Source organism: Caloenas nicobarica, chromosome 12 (assembly GCF_036013445.1).
Source record: "Caloenas nicobarica isolate bCalNic1 chromosome 12, bCalNic1.hap1, whole genome shotgun sequence".
NCBI lineage: Eukaryota > Metazoa > Chordata > Aves > Columbiformes > Columbidae > Caloenas > Caloenas nicobarica.
Genome location: NC_088256.1, coordinates 6,963,620 through 6,985,009, shown reverse-complemented (window position 1 = coordinate 6,985,009; position 21,390 = coordinate 6,963,620). Strand labels below are relative to the sequence as shown.

At 40.1% G+C, this 21,390-nt stretch overlaps 1 protein-coding gene across 1 annotated transcript in view; it reads right to left on the bottom strand.

The window, feature by feature from the left end:
• COL4A5 (collagen type IV alpha 5 chain) overlaps nt 1-21,390 on the bottom strand; it is an 85,430-nt gene that overhangs the window by 40,417 nt on the left and 23,623 nt on the right. The window contains exons 2-15 of the mRNA XM_065643710.1: nt 21,112-21,171; nt 10,193-10,282; nt 8,850-8,894; nt 7,899-7,943; nt 7,730-7,792; nt 6,894-6,947; nt 6,183-6,209; nt 4,845-4,925; nt 3,750-3,812; nt 3,139-3,174; nt 2,999-3,040; nt 2,799-2,891; nt 573-626; nt 411-467 (exon numbers count right to left, since the gene is read on the bottom strand). Coding sequence (XP_065499782.1) covers nt 411-467; nt 573-626; nt 2,799-2,891; nt 2,999-3,040; nt 3,139-3,174; nt 3,750-3,812; nt 4,845-4,925; nt 6,183-6,209; nt 6,894-6,947; nt 7,730-7,792; nt 7,899-7,943; nt 8,850-8,894; nt 10,193-10,282; nt 21,112-21,171 — 810 coding nt within the window. The remainder of the gene's footprint in view (nt 1-410; nt 468-572; nt 627-2,798; nt 2,892-2,998; nt 3,041-3,138; nt 3,175-3,749; nt 3,813-4,844; nt 4,926-6,182; nt 6,210-6,893; nt 6,948-7,729; nt 7,793-7,898; nt 7,944-8,849; nt 8,895-10,192; nt 10,283-21,111; nt 21,172-21,390) is intronic.

Below are 21,390 nucleotides of genomic sequence, written 5' to 3'. Positions count from 1 at the left end.
TACAGAGACCAGCTGAAATATATACCAATTTCATGCTGCTTGGCAACCCAGTACATAGCAAACTGAATGAAGACCCTCTATAAAAGGAAACAGAAAACTGCTGCTTTGGCCGAGCAGTCCAACTACTTTGAAGAAGGTTTCCACATGTAATCAGATAACGTCATTCAAATTAGTTTCTCTTGCCCCCAAAACCAAGATCTACATGTCAACATCAGAAAGCACTGGGAGATCCATAGCAGGAAGCACTTTCATGAACCAGATGTGTCACCTACTAGTTTGCCAGGTTATAGAAAGAAAAAAAGAAGTCTCTTACCCAGAGGGTGATGGCCCCACCTGAATTCAGCATTTGCTTAATTCTCAAAGATAATACTGATTGGAAAGATAAATGTTTGGTTAAACAAACTACTTACTCTTTTGCCTGGTTCTCCTTGCTCACCTTTTTCACCTTTTACGCCACCGGGAAGACCCTGGACACACAAACGTCATCTTAAACTGAGCCCATAAGCCAGAGTAGAATGAATTTACAGTTCTGATACAGACACAACACAAAAAACTAAAAGACGACTACTCACAGGAGGGCCTTGTGGCCCAGGAAGTCCTGGTGGGCCTGGATCACCCGGAATACCCTGTCAAGCATGGGCAAAGAAAAAGAGGATTAAAGCCTCCATCACTCCCCTAGTAGCTCAGTTGATTTTTTTTTTAAATAGAATCATTTTTTCCTGTCGTTTAGATTTCCAAGTACTATGAATCACATTTATTCTTCCTTTGTGTGGAACTTCAAGTGTATCTATACATTTTATTAACTGCTCATCCTGTTTATTTAGGTGATTCACTCCACTAAGACACAACTGCCTCTTGTGTGCACTGCAGCAGCTGGTTTGGTGACGTGCAGCTGCTATACAACAATAAGAAGAAAGGAAAGAAGGAGAGGAAAGGGGAAAGACAAATGTCAGATCCTGCTGAAATTACAGGAACAGCAGTCAATAAGATTACTGGTAATTGCTGAAGTTGTGAGGCCATCGGGATCAATAGTGTGTTTGTCTTGTCAGAAAAGTGTCACAGGATCACCGTGTTAAAAAGTTAGTTTCTATATTGTTTTGTTACACTTCTGCACAAGTTCTTAAATCTCTTCACCATTAACCTAAAGAAAAGCTATAGGCTGCTGAATCCACAAAAGGTTTCTGTGCAGAGTTTCTGTTATTTTCTTGGAGACCTCCCAGATTTTTACAAGCCCGTCTATACGCTCGATTTTTCAGTCAGAGATGATAAGTGGAGGTACACACCAGAACTTTCTGCGTATTTCACAAAAAAGTAAGTGCAATGTTGACATTTTTTACGGATTACGCACTACTAAGCATAACCTTTGTTGAAATAAAAACAAATTTTTAAACTTTGAAATCATTGTTCATATTGGTCAAAGGCAATGCGCTCAGACTGTGCTTTTAAGTCTTAGTGCTTTGAAAGGAATATTGTTAGAATGCTTTTATTTTGTACATTCATATAACGATACCAGTATAATTAATCCTTCAGAGATCCTTGATGACAGAGGTAAATTACTCTGACCCTAATAAAGTCAGATGAAATTTTGCTTCAAATACAGTGTGGTCAAAATGTCACCTTCTGTTTTCTTAGAACTAGAAAGACATGTAATGCTGCTCTTTACCTTCTGTCCTGCTACTCAGTAAAACAGAGACAGAATCAGAGACTGAGACCTTTCTAGCACAACTGCACACTGCAAATGTGTATCAGTGGATGTAGCTCTAGGGAATGCCTTAGTGGTGCCTAATTCTCTTCTGAAAGGAAGGGTAACAAACCACTTTGATCAAGATGAAGGGCAGGATTGTTCTACACCCCGCCAAAATAAAATGCTGCTGCATACCAAAGCCACCTTCTCTGACACATTTCCCAAGAAGGTGGAAAGCAAGAAACTGATCCAAATACAGATGAATGAAACTAATAAAGTTTAGCTCGGTTACCATGTGACATTTGTAAAACAACCAGAGCATAAAAATGATCACTCATCACTCTTGCCTCAAAATATCTACCTCAACTCTATTCCTTGGGGTGGTACTTGAGAATACCACAGAAACTTATAAAAAACAAGAAATTCAGGCAACTATGATCACTGCTGGTGCTGCTCAGACTACGACTGGCACCCAGAATCAAATGGCACTGTGAAATGTTCCCCAGTGAAGAAGGAAGGAAAAAATGTAATAACTTTAGAAATGGCAACTCTCCCAATGACTTTTTGGCATTTATGGGTGGGGAAGGATCTATATAAATCAAATCAACTGTTTGAGCTTACTGTCATAATATGGCTTGGTATTTACTTTTGAGAGGCCAGAAACAGGGAAAGCACTTTATTCAGACCACAAGGAAGATCAATCTTGGGGCATCACTAATGACAAAAATAAAAAGGGAGGAAAAAAAGAAAAAAAAAAAAAGGAGTTAAAATTTTTAAAGACTTCTTCACAATAGATGACACAGCTGGTTAATTAATGGGAATCTCCAGACAGCTTTGAAAATCCCAGTCTGGGTGTTCCAAGGAATGAGAATATTTTAACTGCTTTTACTGTTACTATGAACTTCCTTTAAGAGACTTGCTTAGGAACAGTTATTCTACTAAGGGAAGTAACTGAGCTAATGTGACTGGCTTGCCATCTACTAAAGGAAAAGTACTCAGGCCTGACATAGTCAGTACTTCAAGAAAAAATAATAGAACCTCTGCAGCAAGCAGGATGCGAGTATACACGAGCCAAAGCAATGGAGGCTGCAGGCGGATGCAGTTTCCCACTCACCTGATCTCCTTTCTGAAACTCAATGTCATTTGGTCTCTTCTGTTCTCCAATTTGTCCTGGTGGCCCTGGAGGTCCCTGAAGACCTTGTTCACCCTAATGTGCAAGAAAACTGCAGTTTGTTACAGTCAATACAAGACAAAATGGCATGCATAAGTATTTTAAAGTAATAAGTAAAAACATCATCACGATCACCTACTCACTTTTTCACCTTTGGGTCCTTGGAAATTCAACCCCATATTACCCTGCAAAAAGTATAACTCATCAGCCCTTAGAAGTCACAAATGAACAGAAAGAAAAACAAAACAGTCCACCACCACCATAAGTGAGGGAAAGAAAATACCTTAGGTCCTGGCAGTCCTGGTGGACCAGGAGGTCCCTATTAAAAAAGGAAACAAACAAATAATTTCCAAGCATTTTACACGCCCCACACCTCGCAGAAAACCAAACAAAACCAAAAACCAGAACAAAACCAAAACCCTGAAACCAGCAATGTTGCTACTTTGACACCTGTGCATTATACCCACGTTGACAAGGCACCTGACAGCTCTTCCTCATGCCATTCAACTTCACAAATATGTAAGAAACTAGTTCTTCCTTTAAGTGAGAAAGTCAAATGACATGAAACAGTCAGGTATTAAACTTCAATGAAAGAATCATCCTGGCCCAAATAAGCTAAATCTTGTCTCTCAGGTTTCACACAAATAAGGAGCCCACACAAAGATTCAGTCTGATTTAAAGCAAAAGAGGTCTGGAATCAGGCTGTTTCAAACATATCACGTTTAAATGTGCACAGCACCACAGGGTGAACTGAATGCATGGTTGCTGTGTTGTCTTCATAGCAAGTCTTGACTACGAAGATCTCTGCGCTTTACTGACCTACCTCTGAGAACACTAAACAAAGAAGTAACTCCCCATTTAACACTTTATGGGTAACAAATTAAAGAAACTTACTGTCAAACCTGGGGGCCCTGGGGGGCCAATTGGACCTGGAACTCCCATGGAGCCGGGAGGACCCTGTTGAGAAAGTGGAGAAGGCTATGAAAGAGGCACCTTTGTACGAAAAAAACAGCTAGACCTTCAAGGTCAAACAAGCCCAGCAGTTGGCACCTCGTACATGTCAAATCAAAGTAGCTGACCACTAACTTACCAATCTGTCCTTGTGGAAAGGCCTAAAGGAGCATACATCATGTTAGAAGTGTTCTGCTCTCAACATCAATACATCTCTTTGGCTTGGATAAGGGAATGCTTTTTTGTTTGTTTTGAACTACTTTTGTGCTTTCTTTTTTTTCAAGCACTGAGAGAGAACAACAAAACACTTTCTATTTGTGACTCCTCCCAGCCAGAAACAGACAATAGGGAAGCACAGATCAGAGGAACAGAAATGCTAACAGGCTCAGTCTGGTCAGAATAGCCTGAGGCTTGCTCTCTGTACCAGGAAATGGGAGTCTCTGGCTTCTGTCCAGTCCAAGCCGATAGACTCATTTTCTGCTCCCCTTGTTCTTCCACTAAAGCAATGAATGGCTCAGCGGGGAAGCACAGGGCCTGGAGTCACTAGTTGTTTTCACAGAAGACTGCTGGGAGAACAGAAACACTGTTCAGGAGGTGCAACATGAGGAGAACAGCTGAGACATCACTCTCTTCCCACCATCTAAACCAGTGGCTACAGCCCAGAAAGGCAGATGTTTCTTGCTTTACTCTCAGGGTGCAGAAGGGAAGGGAACTCCAGAAATGACACAAAGAACGTCTAGGGAGGGGGAACAGGTAGGGGGAACAAAGAAGCAAGTCAGTAACTGTGAGTACTGCTGTCTGCTGGATACCAATTTCCTGATCAGGGGACTTTCCGGCCCCTGTGATTCACCTTAGTAAGAGCAATATGGAAGCACTTCCCCTCCAGCCACTAAACTAGAGGTACATGAAACGTGAGCCCTGCTTCCCCACCTAAGTAGATGGATCCCCTAGCAACAAATGTTCCAACTGTGCTTTGTATATTCTTTTCATGCTCTCTTTTTGGCAGAACACAGCCTAATAGTACTTTACACAACTTACAGGTATCCCTGGAAGACCTGGAAATCCTGGGTCGCCCTTCTGTCCTGGCAGCAACGATGTAATTATTTCACCTGCTTCACCCTAGAAGAAAAAGAGCTGACTTTAACTAATAGCGTATTTTACAATTCTTTATCACCATTCTGACTTTAAAGTACACACAGTAGCTCCTAAGACTTTGAGAAACTCAGTGTTAACCTATACCCTAGCAGTACCTTTTAATAGAAGTACTATATTCTCCAAGAATAGCTCTTTTTAGGAGCAATCAGGACTCTTTAAACGGCTAAACACTACCAACTATTAAAAGCTCTCTTTTTATATATATGCATATATCAAGATAGATTTAAATTCCAAAAGATTAGGGGATTGAAATATAAATGCTTAACAAAAGAAACAGACATTCTAGTTCCATGTGAAAATAGTGGAGAGGACACAAGAGAAAAAAGGCTCATTCAGCTTTTTCCAATGTCCCGCCTCATAAGATTAACACTGAGTATGCTGTTACAACAGTCATGCTTTATGTTCTATATTGAAGCAGTTTGTTATTGATTCCAGGGAAGATCTTTATTTTAAAAGCATATATTCTGATCAGCTTGCCTTTTAATATATTTAAAATAACAGGAAAGAAAAGGAACTGAGAAAAGCAATTCATCTTAATAGTCACAATTTCCCAGTACCAGTGTTATGCTGTCCTCTCAGACATTTATTGGAATAATTCTGTGGGTCAAGTTTATTTCAAATAGATTTGAACCAAAATGGATGTTTTGGCCCATGCTGAAATAGGTCAAAGATACAATAAAAAACCCCTTAAAAATAAAAGGAGTGCTTAAGGTCCAAAATCAGATTTTGAGACTATTTACATTAGGAGAAAAAGCCATTTATGTGGTAATCTATACAGTAGAAAGCACATTTCCATAAGGAACATAAGATGTTGCACTATTCTTTTCATTGGCTATTTTAAGTTATTATTGCTTAGCCTCTAGTAGTGTTCCTGAGCATGCAGAGGTAGATCACCGGTGCATTTGGGTTTTCATAGGCATTTTACTAACTTGGTCCCTCACAACACAAACACCATCCCTCACACCCCCAAGGAAACCAGCTTCAGAAAACAGTCTGCTACTTCTGGAACTACTGACAAAAATTGAGTAAAGCCACTACACGTTTTCCAGTTAGTTGCACTGGAGTGGCCTAGAAACACTAAGCTTTCTGCAGAATGTCACTCCAGATTCCAGTGGATGCACATGGTCTTGCATAAAAGCAAGCAGGTTTCTCATGCCAGATCACACTGCACACCCATGCCTGGTTGGTTTGTACTTCAATGTGCAAGCACAGAACACTTACCTTCATACCTGGCAGACCAGGGGGTCCCTTTGTTTAAAAGAAACAAAAAATTAAAGAAAGATCAATAGAAATTAATTATTGGTATGTTATTTGCAAACCACTAATCAGACCTACACCATCAGGTAAGCATTAAAGATAGAAATCTAAGAAAAGGTTTGAAACAGGAGAAAATATTTTATTTTATGACCCTCAGAATCAAATAGAAGAATTAGAGAAATACTTTCGCTGTGAATGTTGAGAATTAAAGGGACTATATTTCCATTTCCTAGCAATTTATTTCTTTATTGCCTCCTATTATCCATCCTGTCTGCAACCCTTCTTTCTCTTTGTACTTTCGTTCTGACAGTCACTTTGCTGTACCTCATATTTCATAATGAAAACACTCTACACTGTCCCTATTTCCTGCCCTGTTAATCACCAGTAAGACTCTTTAGATGTACCTGATGACAGTATCAAGATCTTACTTCTCAGATACATATGCATGTATTTGTATTTCTCTGCAGGTGGCAAAGTGTCTCAGCATATGATAATTCAAAGGGCTTTTTATTAGCACATGCTTATTGGACACCTAAGCGATAAAAAAAATTAATATATTCTTATTTATTAAAAGAACAACTGCAAAAAGAGGCTGATGTTTATCTTATCTTTCACAGATTTAAGTAGATGTCTTTCCATAGATTACAGGTCTGGATCTAGAAATCTTTTACTTACAGGAGGCCCTTGTAAACCAGGAAAACCTGGACTGCCTGGGAATCCACGCTCTCCCTTGGGGATGAAGAAAATTATTAGCCAAAACCAAAACACAACATAACAAAAACAGATAAACAAATTTTGACTGAAAAGTCCAGTTTCTTTGTTAGCTTATGACTCCAGAGTAGCAAATTGTATAGCAACAAGCTACAGGATAGTTTGTTAAATCTCACAACTGACTGAAACAGAACTTTTCACATTCAGATATTTCCACACACTTCCAGGAAAAGTACTATACTATAAAGATGGAAAACACACATAGTGCTACAGAAGATCAACTTCTCTTATGGAAAGACTGTAACGTGAGGCTAGGCAACATGGTAGAATGAAAATGACTCCTTCCAACAGTATTTTCAATGCAATGAATCAGTATTTTCAATGCAATATTATTACAAAATAATAATCAAAAGAGTCCCACTACTAAGTAATGAGTTTTTATTAGTAGCAAGAATCTTCTACAAAGATGAGATGCTATGATCTAATTACTGGATGCTCCACTCAGTTGTTGACTAAAAAATCAAGGATTAGAACAAGGAATTTAACTATAGTGGCTACGTAGTATAGATGTTGTGTCCTAGTGCTGGCAATCTCTGGCAAAACTTGAGTTTCAAGTACCAGACCATGACCCCTTCTCTCAGATGTGTGTGTAGTCTGAATTACCCTGGAATTACCTGCACAACTCAGTAATAGCAAGTACTGATGCACATAATAAACTAAACCTATTGGCTACAGCCAGGAGAATAAGAGCTCTTTATCATATTATTGTTGCATTATTAAGAATTTTAAAGGGATTCCACCTTTGTTCCATTGCATCCTGGGATACCCTGAGGTCCTGGTGGCCCATCTTGTCCTGGTAATCCCTTTAAAGTGGAAAAGAAGAAAGAAGAGTTAGCTTGTAGGATTCTCTTCTGGGCCTGAAAGACAAAAAGGAACAGATTTCTATCTATACAGCCCATTCCTACTCACAGGAAGTCCTGGTGTTCCTGGAAATCCTGGAAGCCCTGGTGGTCCCTAGAAGGAAATTAACCACATATGTTTTAAACAGCGTGATATGAACAGATGTGCAAAAGGATTTACCAAGATGTTACTAAATGTAACCTATTTGTGCATATATAAGTAAAGAAAAACAGACATTCTTCCCGGAAAGGGTTGTCAGGCATTGGAACAGGCTGCCCAGGGAAATGGAGTCACCATCCCTGGAGGTGTTTAAAAGGCGTTTAGACGAGGTTCTTAGGGACATGGTTTAGTACTAGAGTTAGGTTAGGTTATAGTTGGACTCTATGATCCTGAGGGTCTCTTCCAACTGAAATGATTCTATGATTTTATATGATATCTGAATCACCTGTAAAAAAGAGAACGTCACGCAAGACAGTCATCAAGGTTCTTACCCTTCTTTCAGGGAAATGTCCACAAAAACAAAGAGAAAACAATGCAGAACAATTAAAGTAATAGTTTGTAGATACACGGAAAAAATAAATGAACACTCATGGTGTGGAGAATGGATGTGTCCCAATGAAGTCAGAGATGCATCAATTGTCACTAGCTGAGGGATCTGACAAAAAGAAAAAGCAAAAGCACAAAACCTGTAGCTACCTGTATCTACTTCAGAATAAACTGAAGCAAAGTTACTGGCATTTGTTTAGGTCCTGTATAGCAAAACAGATCAAATAAGTATTTGAGCTACTCTCTCTAATGAATTTATCAAAGTAATACAAGCAATACATACGATTGTGTTGGTTATGCAATCTTACATTTCCAGTAACAAGTAATACAATCTCTTCTAGCTAGAAGATAAATTACTCTTCATATTTAAGCTTTTTCCACCATAAATCACCACTTCTGTGAGGACCCACTCAATGCCTGGCAGTCTTTGTCCGTAATCCCCACATGTCACCCTAAAGCTGCACCAATACTTACTCTGATTCCTTTGGGTCCAACAGGCCCTGGAAGTCCATCATCACCCTAAAAAAAAAAAAAAAAAAAAAAAACAAACAAAAACCCGAAAACAACAACCAAACAACCAACAAACAAAAAAACCCACACTCAAGTTTGCAGTCTGCCATTCTATCAAATTAAACTGTAAGCATGAAAAATATTTCTTTAACATGTAAAAGTTATACTAGTTGTCATTTCCTGAGCAAAAGGGTGCAAAATTATTTTATTTTGGGAGTTGGACTTCTAATTGAAAAGTATTTGTTACAGCTGATAAATCATGACTTAGAAGAAATGTTTTTAAAAAGGATCAAAGATATTTAAGATTACATATAAGCAGATACTTTCATGGGCTTCACCAAACATCCTACAGTGACCTCTCATGGGCAAAACAAGAGATACAAGTTTAAATGTGAACAATACTGCACCATTATTTTGTATTAAGATAATTAAGAACTTCATATCAAAATTTTGAGAAGAAAAGGCATTTATGGAATAAAAATATAATCAAAATTTCTAGCCCAAGACCTCTCTGTTGTTTCATTCTTGCTATATCCAATTAATCTTTCAGTGTAGACTCATTTTTTTCTCATCAACTACCTGGTTTTTTTCTTTATTTCTTTTTGATGTGCTTCTGTTAGTTTACACTGTGAGCATTTGCAAAAGAAATGGCAGATTCTGGATAATCTTGTGTATATTAAACATCAATGCATTCAGAGGAAGCCTTTCAACTCTTTAATACTATAGTGTACCATTTAACCGTAATGATGTAATTTGGTAGCAAATAAAAATAAACTGAAACTCTCCAGGGAAAGCAAGGAACATTCCTCAGTTGCCTGTGCACAGGTTTCATGAGGCCTTCATTTGCATTGCCCCAGCCCAAAGCGGCCCAGGAATGTACCAGGTGCAAACAACAGTTTACCTTTGTGGTGGGACCCTCTGGGCAGCTGACAGCCCAACAAGCCACGCGTATCAGTAAAGGAAGCGATGGAGTGCATTATGACAAGGACTAACCAAACTACTTCGCAGTGCCTTGCCAAACTTGTTTGTTGACCTTCACTTGCACTACCTAGTGAGAGGATACAAGTACCCATGTAGCACTTGTGGGCACATATGTAGGTAAAGAATAGGAAACTTAGAGGAACCTTTTTCCTTTAGTTGACTATTCAGATCAACCAACCAAAAAATCTGTGTCATGTCCCAACATCTGAAGATTCTGACTGTTAAGCCAATGATAATCAGGAGTTCTGGAATGATTCAGGATCAGGCCTACAAGCAAGCTCACACCACGCAGCATTTTCATGCTGTTCAAGTGGCTTGGTTCCTACCTTTGAGCCTCTCGGACCAGGTGGTCCTTCCGGTCCTGGAAATCCAGGCAAACCCGGCTGTCCTTCCAAGCCTGGGAATCCCCTTTCGCCCTACAAAAAGAATAGGTGGTGGTGGAAGCGTAACATGAGAAATGCACAAGTTACAATAGAAAAATTCAGAAAACACATTATCTTTCTGGTTTTCTGTAGGAAGTCACCGTAGAGACAAACAAACATTGTGATTAAACATCTCACCTGCTTATCTACAGAAATTCCGGATCATACACATAGATTGCATTTAATTGCACCACTTAAACAGGTTTCATAGGATGTTTATCCAGTATTTAAGCCACCTATTCACCAAAATAATTCAACCATCTGTTTCTCCTGTGCTGCTTAAATACATAGAACTCACACCCCTCCCTATAAAACCACAGCTTTATTAGTTACCAAGTCTCTCCCAAAAACTCATCTCTTCTGCAATACCTATAAAAACTCTCAGAGGGGTGTAAATTGCTGCTATACCATGACTGTTGTTTATTATTTCACAGTTGCAAGATTGTCATTTGCAATACAAAAGCAACTAAGAGCCTGGTCATGCACTGTAGGCCAAAGACTGTACAAAAGCAGAACATAAACGAGGTTCCAGCCTAAAGTGCTTACAATCTAAATCAAATGAGACAGACGCAAGACAGCAAAAAAATATTTCTTTCTCCTTTCACTTGTCAGCTCCTCCCAAAATTGTGAGCTCTCAAGCAGCAACTATATTTTAGTAAATGTTTATGCAACGATTAGCCATGATAGTGTAACAAATACCATACACCATCACATGTTACATTTTGTCAGTGTAAGTTAACAACGTCACCTATGGTTTCAGAATAAGCATAGCTACAAATTCATAAAATACTTACTTTTATTCCTTATACATCATGGATTCACAAAAATCAGTAAATATTAAGTTTTCAATTGGTACAGAAAATTTAGAAAATACCAGAGTTAATAAATATTTTGGGGTTATATATATATAATATATATATATAATGGTACATTTTTCAAGTACATAACCAGATATTTCCTACAACTCTGTTAAACGAGCCAGTATATATAACTGCTTATAAAACAGGCAGTTGTTAAGCTTTATTCCTTATTACTCTACTGATAGGTTTGGTTCCTATCTACAAAAAATACTTCTGTTTATTTACCCCAATTATTTTTTTCATAAAAACTACAGGAACTGCCAAAGAAATGTTCCATCCTAACGTTTGTAGGTGGAAAAGGCTAAAACCAGGCTCACTAGAGATAAGCCTGGGGGCAGCAGCCAATGTTTGAGTTCCTTCAGTCTGCCCTCTCAGTGGAGGAAGGGGATGGAGATCCATGCAGCAGCAAAGTCACAAGGGTTATGGATGCGTTAGAAACCACAGAAGCACCTGAGAACAGTCACATAGGAATTAGGGCTTCTCCCTCCAAAAAGGTGCTGGGATCAATAGCTCAACTGAAGTGTGGCTACACCAACACACATAGCGTGGGCAACAAAAAGGAGGAGCTGGAAGCCACTGTGCAGCAGGAAAACCATCACGGAATATATTTGCCATCACGGAAACATGGTGGGATGACTCGCACAACTGGAGTGCAGCAATGGATGGTTATCAATTCTTCAGACAGGACAGGCAAGGAAGGAGAGGAAGTGGGGCAGCCATGTGTGTCAGGGAGTGTTTTGATTGTCTAGAGCTTAATGATGGTGATGATAGGGTCAAGTGTCTATGGGTAAAAATCAGGCCTGTCAGTCTGACCTCAGCACTGGGGAAGATTGTGGAGCAGTTCATCCTGAGTGGCATCACACAGCACATACAAGACAACTAAGAGATCAGGCCCAGTCAGTATGTGTTTATGAAAGGCAGGTCCCGCTTGACTAACCTGATCTCCTTCTATGACAAGGTGACCCGTTTAGTGGATAAGGGAAAGGCTGTGGATGTTGTCTACCTAGACTTTAGTAAAGCGTTTGATGCTGTTTCCCACAGCATTCTGCTGAAGAAACTGGCAGCTCACAGCTTGGACAGGTGTACTCTTCAATGGGTAAAAAACTGGCTGGATGGCCAAGCTCAAAGAGCTGTGCAGAAAGGAGTTAAATCCAGCTGGCAGCCAGTCACAATTTGTGTTCCCCAGGGCTCAGTATTGGGGCCAGTTCTCTTTAATATCTTTGTCAATGATCTGGACAAGGGGATCAAGTGCACTCTCAGTAAGTTTGCAGATGACACCAAATTGAGAGTGAGTGTTGATCTGCTCGAGGGTATGAAGGCTCTACAGAGGGATCTGGACTGGCTGGATCGTTGGGCTGAGGCCAGTTGTATCAGGTACAAAAAGGCCAAGTGGTGGGTCCTGCACTTGGGTCACAACAACCCCAGGCAGCGCTACGGGCTCAGGGAAGAGTGGCTGGAAAGCTGCCTGGCAGAGGGGGATCTGGGGGTGTTGACTGACAGCAGCTGAACATGAGCCAGCAGTGTACCCAGGTGGCCAAAAACCTCAACAGCATCCTGGCTTGTATTGGAAAACATGTGGCCAGCAGGACCAGGGCAGCAATCATCTCCCTGTATGGGGCACTGGTGAGGCTGGACCTTGAATCCTCACTACAATAAAGACATTCAGGTATCAGAGAGAGTTCAGAAAAGGGCAACAAAGCTGGTGAAGTGCCTGGAGCACAAGCCCCTCAGTTGCTCCTCATAAGAACTGGGGTTGTTTAGTGTGGAGAAAAGGAGACTGAGGGGAGAAAATATCACCCTCCACAACTATATGAAAGGAGGTTGTAGCGAGGTGGCTGTCAGTCTCTCCTCTCAAGTAGCAAGTGATAGGACAAGAGGAAATGGCCTCAAGTTACACCAAGGGCAGTTTAGGTTGGATATTAGGAAAAACTTTTTCATGGAAAGGGTTCTCAAAAGCACTGGAACAGGCTGCTCAGGGAAGTGGTGGAGCCACCATCCCTGAAGGTGTTTAAAAAACATGTAGATGTGGTGCTTAGGGACATGGTTTAGCGGTGGACTTGGCAGTGTTAGGTTAGTGGTTGGACTCCATGATCTTAAAGGTCTTTTCCAACCTAAACAACCCTATGACTCTAACAAACAACTTAATCACTAGGTTAGAGTTGTGCAAGCTTTTGCATGTTCGCTTTAAGCCATTCAATCCTGAATTTTTATTTTCTTGCACCGCCGGCTTCAGCAACAATGGGAGTAGTAGCTCCCACATCTATCATCTGGCAGTCTACCGGCTACGGGACTCTAGGAGCTAGGGAGGTCCTGCCTAGCTCTTCTTTGTTAGGTGAAAGAATCAAGCCAGCAATCTCACATCTTCAAGACAACAGTAGCAGAGAACTGAGGCTGTGGATTGCAAACAGGCAGAAGCATCTAACTGCAGCCTTGAGTACAAGATGCAAAAAGTAACATTAAGGCTTTACTCATTTCCCCTTTATTTGCTATAAGCAGCTGTATGCTGAGCATGACAGCAGTATTACATCTCATTCTTAAATCCTAATTTTCTCACTGTACTGCTTAGGTAGGTGCTCTGTATTCCACTGCGGAGAGCAGGAACTTGTAAGTTGTATTTAAAACATTTACAAGATGCTGAGATGTCAGAAAAAAAATTCAGAGAAAGTAACAGGGCTTCTCTTCTTGCCTTCTTTTCCAGTACTTGCTGTACTATTTATTGGAAACATGAGGAAAATCTTTTAGAGGAGAGATTAAAGGCCGTGTGCAAGCAAGAGCTGCAACTTCATGGAGAAAACAACTAAACTGTACTTCATCCTACCTACACAGTGAGATTGAGAAGGATTCCTTGGATAGGAATGGCCAGCTCATTAACTGGTCTGCTGAAGTTGGTTTCCTCTTAATTAAAATATAAACATACTCCTCTTTTACTGTAGGTCACATACTGCACTCTCATACAGGATAGACATTCTTTTTTCTCCTCTGTGGAAATGCTGAATTACATCCTAAATTGAGCCTAGCTTAAGTTTGACAGGGTGCAGACTGTTTTTGCACACAAAGTGCCAGGCTGTACTTTCACATGGAGCTATACAGCTGGCATGCTACCTCATCTGAAAAACCAGGACTGGAGGAGTGTTTCTATCTCCATCCAGGATATGAAAGGGTTAGAGTGTCCCTGAAGGACAGAGAATAAGGAATTTGGGAGTGCCTGATAAGGAAAACATTACACAGAGCCAGACTTTGGAGCAAGCCCAGGCAAGAACTGTGTTTGCACACTAAGGAAACACACCAGCATACAAGAGGCATGTCAGATGTGTTGGGTGCTAGCAAGGCTACACAATGTCTACTAATGTCAGTCTGGTCACACTTGACATTATTGTTAGAGAAAGTAACATCTGCAACTGGTTACTAGAACAGACTTTTAGCAGAGGGTTTGCCTTATGTGTCATATAAGGCTGAAAAACTGTTCTTTAAAATGCAACTACTCTGAGGTCTCCATTTTAAGTAGCCACAGAACTGGGAAGCCAAGGCATTTAAAGTGAAAAAGAAACATAAGAGGCCAAATGGTTCAGCAAGAGAAATGGAAGAGGCAACAGATGCTGCTAGTAAACTGCACTGTTGAAACTGAAATGAGCATTTTCCAAGCCCACTTTGAAAGTGAACAGCAACAATGAGAGCCTTGGCATGAGCAAACTGTTGCCAGAGCAACTCCTGTGGAGTTTACTAGCAAGTTACCCCCAAGGATGAACAGATGATTTGAAGGACTATGCTTGAGAACAGCTGAGGGATTACAGCAGACACTTCCCAGGGGAACCATATCGAACTAATTACAGATGAAAAAGCTGCAATATAATCACTATTTTTGATCAAAAAAATTGGATGGAAAAAGAAATGTGGGCAAGTTGGGTAGGGGGAGAAACTAAGCTGATCCAGCTCTCTGGAACAGTGTCTTCTACTTCAATAGTGTATAGAGGGATTTCATAAGCAAGAACGGGTTTTGGACATTACTCGTGTCTCCAGACTTTTCCTATTGCACACCTTAGATATACTATACTGTTTTCATGAAGATTTGCATGCTACAAGTTTGCCAGGAAAAACTGCCTGCTGCCTTGCAAGAACATGGCAAAGCTGAAAGGACATTTAAAAAGTCTTCCTAAAAAGTCAGTGCCAAAAATGGGCATTATATGATTGTGGACACAGTGAGACTGAAGTCCCTGGGTAGTGTGCAATATATTTTCTTTTGTATGATGAAACAGTTGAAGTTTAATGGCCACCAGACCTGTGAACCTTTCAGAATACAGGGCCATATTAGTGCAGCTCAGGTCAACATTTATGAAGCACAGACACCAATCATGTAATTATTCTTGACAAAGTGATTAAAATCTGAAAATATTTAACTATTTCTTAGCAATTTGCATCCAACAGTGTAAAGAAAAGCTGAGCTTGGGTCACATCTGTGCTAAGTGTCACCATGACAAAGGCAGAAGGAAACAGGGATCTCAAGGGCATTCTGAGGGAATTCTCTTCTGAGACTCAGAGCTCCAAGAATATACATCCAAAAAGTCCAAGAATAAGATATTCTCCCTTCGTGAGGAGTACGGATTTTTTAATCTGCCTACAAAGGCAAAATATCTTAAATGCCTTCAGAGCTCAGATACTACAAGCTGTTCTTGCCATAATCACAGGCACCAAGCTTGTACGAGATCCCGTATTAGGAATGTCCAGTTGAGTCTTTGGAGTTGCGTCCCTTATATTGTGATCAACAAACACAGTAGACTCAGCACCTTCTGAAGTTATCCTTTAGAAGGCCATGGACTAGCCATATTTAAAAACTAACACCTTCTTAATCAATTTAACTTAATTTGAATGGGTAGAACCCAATAGTCCTGCTCACTGAAAACAACAATGTATCTGCAGTTATTTTGAGGGAAATAGTGTCTTAGGCACTGTGAAAAACATGGTCAGTCCCACCTTAAGCCACATTGTTTCTATCACAGCAACACAAACAGTTGTGCTGCACCATAACCTGCATGAAGAAACAGATCAGGCTGAAAACTAACCTAGTTACAAAAAACTTGTTTTCAGCAAGATCAGTTCACTGACAGCTCTGAACATGGCCACACAGGTCCCAGAGGAGAAACCAGAAAACCTAGCTAAGGGAAGGTATGAAAGCCTATTTCAGCAGCAGCAGGTACTACCATCTAAAAGCAAAACCCACAGTCTTGGGGTACATGCCCTCTTGGTGACTAAGATGCATGCGGCTTGCTTGCTGTAGCCCTTGGCTCTCAGTCTTCAACAGCTGGAGCAGCTGAGATTCAGCACCATCCCCCTCATCTTTTCCGGTCTCTGTCAAGCCAATCTTACCAGCATCTTTGGATCTTGTTTTCAGCTGAGGTAAAATCAGCCCAATAATCTACACATAGCAGTTTCTAATAAAAACCAGTAAGACTTGTGCAGTATCTGTTATGTTTATTTCTTTAGCTAGCTTCACTCATGAACTAGCTTTTCAACATTAAAGGAGGTTAATCTCAAAAGCGTCAAACAATATTTAAAACTCAATCATCATCCAGCACCTTAAGTGAAAAAGCGATTATACACTTCTCTTCCAGTTAAAGTGAGAGCAATTCCTATAAGCACCCATATTAGCAGCTTAATAATTAACTTCAGTTTTAATACTCTTACTGCGAGTAACAGCACACCGGCTCACAGCTCCAACCAATTTTACTGAGTTCTCCACTAAATTACTCTTATTTCTTCATTATACTATTTTAGATATATTTGATTTTTACCCTGTCCATTTTATATTTAAGTTTATTAAGGTGGGCCTGAGCAGTGGAAGAAAACTTCCGTGTACAAATTTTTGTCAGCAATTGTACTACGGGCTTCTGAAAAAAATAGCTGACTGTGCTTTGATTCTCCAACAGATAACAGGCTACTGATGCTATAAGGGCTCATGGCAGAGGCAGAGTTAAACAAGAATCACTGGCAGCACATAAGCAGTTAAATAGGAGCTGTGGCTCCCCCCAAGGTAAGACAATATAGTTCTCCTATTTGTTACAATTCAATTCGTATTACCTTTACCTGATCTGTTTAAATTTGGATATCCTGCAGGGAATGCCAGGGTGCTTAGGAAGAAGGCTACTTTTGAGTCTCAAAAGGAACGCACAAGGCTCTGCTAAGCTGAACAAAGCAGCACTTCTCAGTTGACTTAATGCAAGTGGACAGCGACTTGGCTGGGGAAGCTGAGGAAGCTGGTTGCTGGCCAGAAGTGAAACAGTGGAACAGAAGCGCGGGGCTCAGCTGCATGCACTTGACAAGGCTTTTCCTGTCTCTCCAGTACAGAACCAGGTTCCGTAAGCCTGGCTTCCAGTAGTTCTACAAGTACATTATCACATTCTCAATAGGAGAGTCAAAGAGCAGCGATTATTTAAACAGCTCCTTGTCTAATACTCTCCATACACCAATTATGCAAGGAGCTATAGAGTTTGACTCCTGGTTCAGAGGTCACCAGAAAAGGAAGCATAACACCAAATGTCAAGTGTCAAATACAAAGTAAAAGCCTGAAACTTCTTGTAGTAGCAGTTTACACTCAACTGGAATAAAGATAATATTTGCAAGAAAGCTGAGATGAAGACAGTATCAGGTTTGGAAACTTATATCAAATGTGTATAAGTAAGTGGCAAAATGTGATGGATCAACCTAATCATCTTAAGACAGTCCTTGATGTCTTGTACAAGACTCTAGAAAAAGCTTAAGTCTGGAGAAAAAAAAAAAAAGAAACAAAAACCACCCCCCCACAAAAAGAAAAACCCCACAAAAACACACCACGCACACACCAAAAACAAACCCCAAACACCACCAAAACCAACAACAGCCCTCAAAACCCCACAGCCCTTCTTGCCCCCTCAAAGAATTTATAAGAGAAAGCATTATGTGACAAAGAACTCCTGTGGTTCCACGGAGCTGAACTACTGAATCCATCAATGCATCAAATACTGAGGGTTTTGTTATTATAGGGCAAATAACATAATAGGGTGTGTGCAGATATGATTAAACCAGTTCCACTAGTAACATGTCATATTTAATACAGGCTTTTCTTTTCATTGTTCCTTTACATAAAATGTACATGATTGTCCACAAGCTTCTGAAGGGCTGCTTAAAAAAAAGCCAACCAAATAAACAACAAAAAACACACGCACCACCAAAAAAACGCAACTGAACAAAAGACATTACCCCCCCAAACAAGCACCAAAAAACCCTTTAGCATGCCTCAAAATTATGCAAGTTTACCTTGACAGCAACTTGCCTTATATCTATCAGTTTAATAAGTGACTCAGACACATCCTCCCCCTTCCCTAAGACGACTCGGACATTTAAAAAAAAAAAAAAAAAAAGGAAAAAAGTAGTCTTAGCATAGGTGAAGCTCTTTTTCCTTTGTGTATTTTTTGGTTTTTATTTTATTTAAAGATTAAACTTAGATCAATTTGCAGCCTAAGGATTTTCCAGGAAGATGCAGAACCGTTATATAAATATTTGGTCTGATGTTATGCTTGTTTTACTGGAGGCTTTTTTCCTTCCCCAATTCCTTTTCACACAAAAGGTTGGTTAGCAAGCTTCCCACTCATACGCTCAGGACTTGCTATAATTCACACCAGAAAAGGCCAGAGGTTGGAGACTAAAAGTGGAAGAGTTTCTGCCGTGCAGCTCTCCTTAAAAATTGCCTAGGACAGTGTTAAGGAGTAGAAACAAAACCCACAATACATGACACTCGAGACCTTGACCTTGAACAAGGCTCATATGCTCCAGCTGTTGACTATATTTGGACAAAAAAGCTCCCTCTGACTCCAGTCCCGAGATGTTCTTTATCAGAGAAAGGTGATTATTTCCATTTCATTAATGACACTGAAGGACTCAAATGTAAAGTGAGTCACAGTCCCTGCATGTGTAACAATAATATAAAGAGAAAGCTGGATCACCAGGAAAAAGTTACTTGATTTTACTTAGCCAGAACGTTTACTTCTATGTTTTCCTTATCCACACCAGCCAGATGATATCCGTTTCCTCACTGAATTCACAAAATAGCTGTGCCTAGTCAGAAAAAGGCCAACCTAGAATTACAGAAAGGTTCTGCAAAGTTGCACTTGCTACGATTGTATTGCAAATGCAAGCCTAATGCTTAAGTGCCTCCAAACTAAACCTGAAATAGTCCTGTGACTAGTGTCAGGATACCTCTGGTTTGGCCACCTGCATCTGAAGATCCTGTAGGAATCCATCAACAAGGTTCACGTCTGGCTAATCAAATTCAACTCAGAAAGTTTGCTATCAAGGGGATACTGTTCTTCACTAAGTGTGTAAATTTGGAATAAATTTCATGAACTGAAAGCAAGTAAGTGCTGAGGAATCACCTCATCTGTCTGGAGCTATCTGGATGGCAGGTGTGGCATCAAGAATTACTCTGAATTTTGGACATCTGCCTTGTTTAACCTCAGCCAATAGTAAAATTCTGCATCAGCACATTATAGTGCCAATGCAGCAACTGATTATTTTGCATTGCTTTTGTTCATTTGAGGTTACATCTGCTTATGCAATGTCAAAAATCACCTTTGAAATGCATCAAACTAATCTGGAGCACTGAAGCTCTTCTAGAACCTTGCTGAGATACGTGAGTGGTTTGATAAGACAGGCTTATCAAACTCTTCGTTATCAGTTACCATCTTTAAGACGACTCCATTTTATCTCAAGCAAGCTGTTTACAAGACTGAGAGGGGAAATGTTTCAGGCAGTCTGTCCCTCTCGCAGTGATCACATCACATTCATTCCCCATGACAGCAGTTACATGGGAACTATTTAACCACAATTTACTCACAACTAGCCTCCTACACTTGAGAAAAAGCTCAACTCACACAAGTACCGAGCTATGCATCTACACGGCATTGTAACTAAAAGAAATTCTGGGCACCTGTTTCCTCAAAGGGGAAAAAAACCCCCACCACCACACACCCCACAAAACTGTCAAACAATAAGAAACAATGGTGATAAAACATTAAGTACTGCACAGATATATAGAGCTCATGCGGTGAGACTGAAGTCAAAGCTGCATGGAAGCAGGAAAGCTCTGAGGTGTCAACATGCATCTCTTGGCCTTAGTACACTCTCTGGGCAGCCCAAACCAGCCTGCTGCACTGAATGAACCACACGGGGTTAGTTGCTTGGGATGGTTTTTACTCTGATCCGAGAATACATGTTTGGCCATTAACTAGCTGCTTACTTGGGTGGCAGCTATGTATGTTGGGAAAGCTGTGTCTGAATTGCGTCACTTCCACAGTCCAGCTGAGCATCTAGGCAGCAACAGCAATCATCTTAGTATACAGCTATGCAAGTTATGAGGTAAAAAACAGTGCAAGTTCAGAGCACATTAGTGAGTGTCAACTACTTATGAGCAGGCAATGCAAGGAAAGTGGGAAAGCAACCAACACTCACTCTGGTTTTTAAATTCCCCTGAAGCATTACTAGCATAGCCATTATTGTACAATACACACCTTAGCCCGTCCACACTAACTAGTTATTGTAGGCAGGCCTTGGAAGTAAATAAGAATTCTTTCTATTTTCTTTTTATTTTACTAGAATTTGTGTTTGGTTTGTTTGCTTGTTTGGTTTTTTTTTTTACTCTCACATAGCTGGAGAGAATTGTGGCATCATTCCACATTCTTGAGAAAAATAACGATATGAAATTCTATATGCCATCAGATGGACGAGTCAGTCTGACTCAATACCTGAAGTTGTTATAATAGCTATGCTCTTTGGTGCATGTCCATACTATTGTCAAAGAAAATAAGACATGGGCAAGAAATAAAAGCTATCGTCCATAAGCTTCAGTTATCTGAAGGTGGCATATGACTCAAGTGGTTTGTGCTGGTCTGCCAGTAAAAAAAAAAAAGAAAAGAAAAAAGAAAAAAATATATTTACCTTTTCACCTTTTACTCCACTGCAATCACATTTGGATAAAGATGTACATCCATGGCATGCCTTTAAAGATATAAGGAAAAAAAGAATAGAATTTTTTAATCCGCATAAGACTATATGAAGTCTTTAATACTATTACAGAAGTTAGTCTAAAATGTAAGCCTACATATTTTGTCATTTAGCCATTACACATGTGTTCAAAGCAGATGCAGTTAAAGTTCAACCACCTTTATTAATACCTATGCTTCTACACAAGTACAGTTACAGTTTCCCCAGAAATTT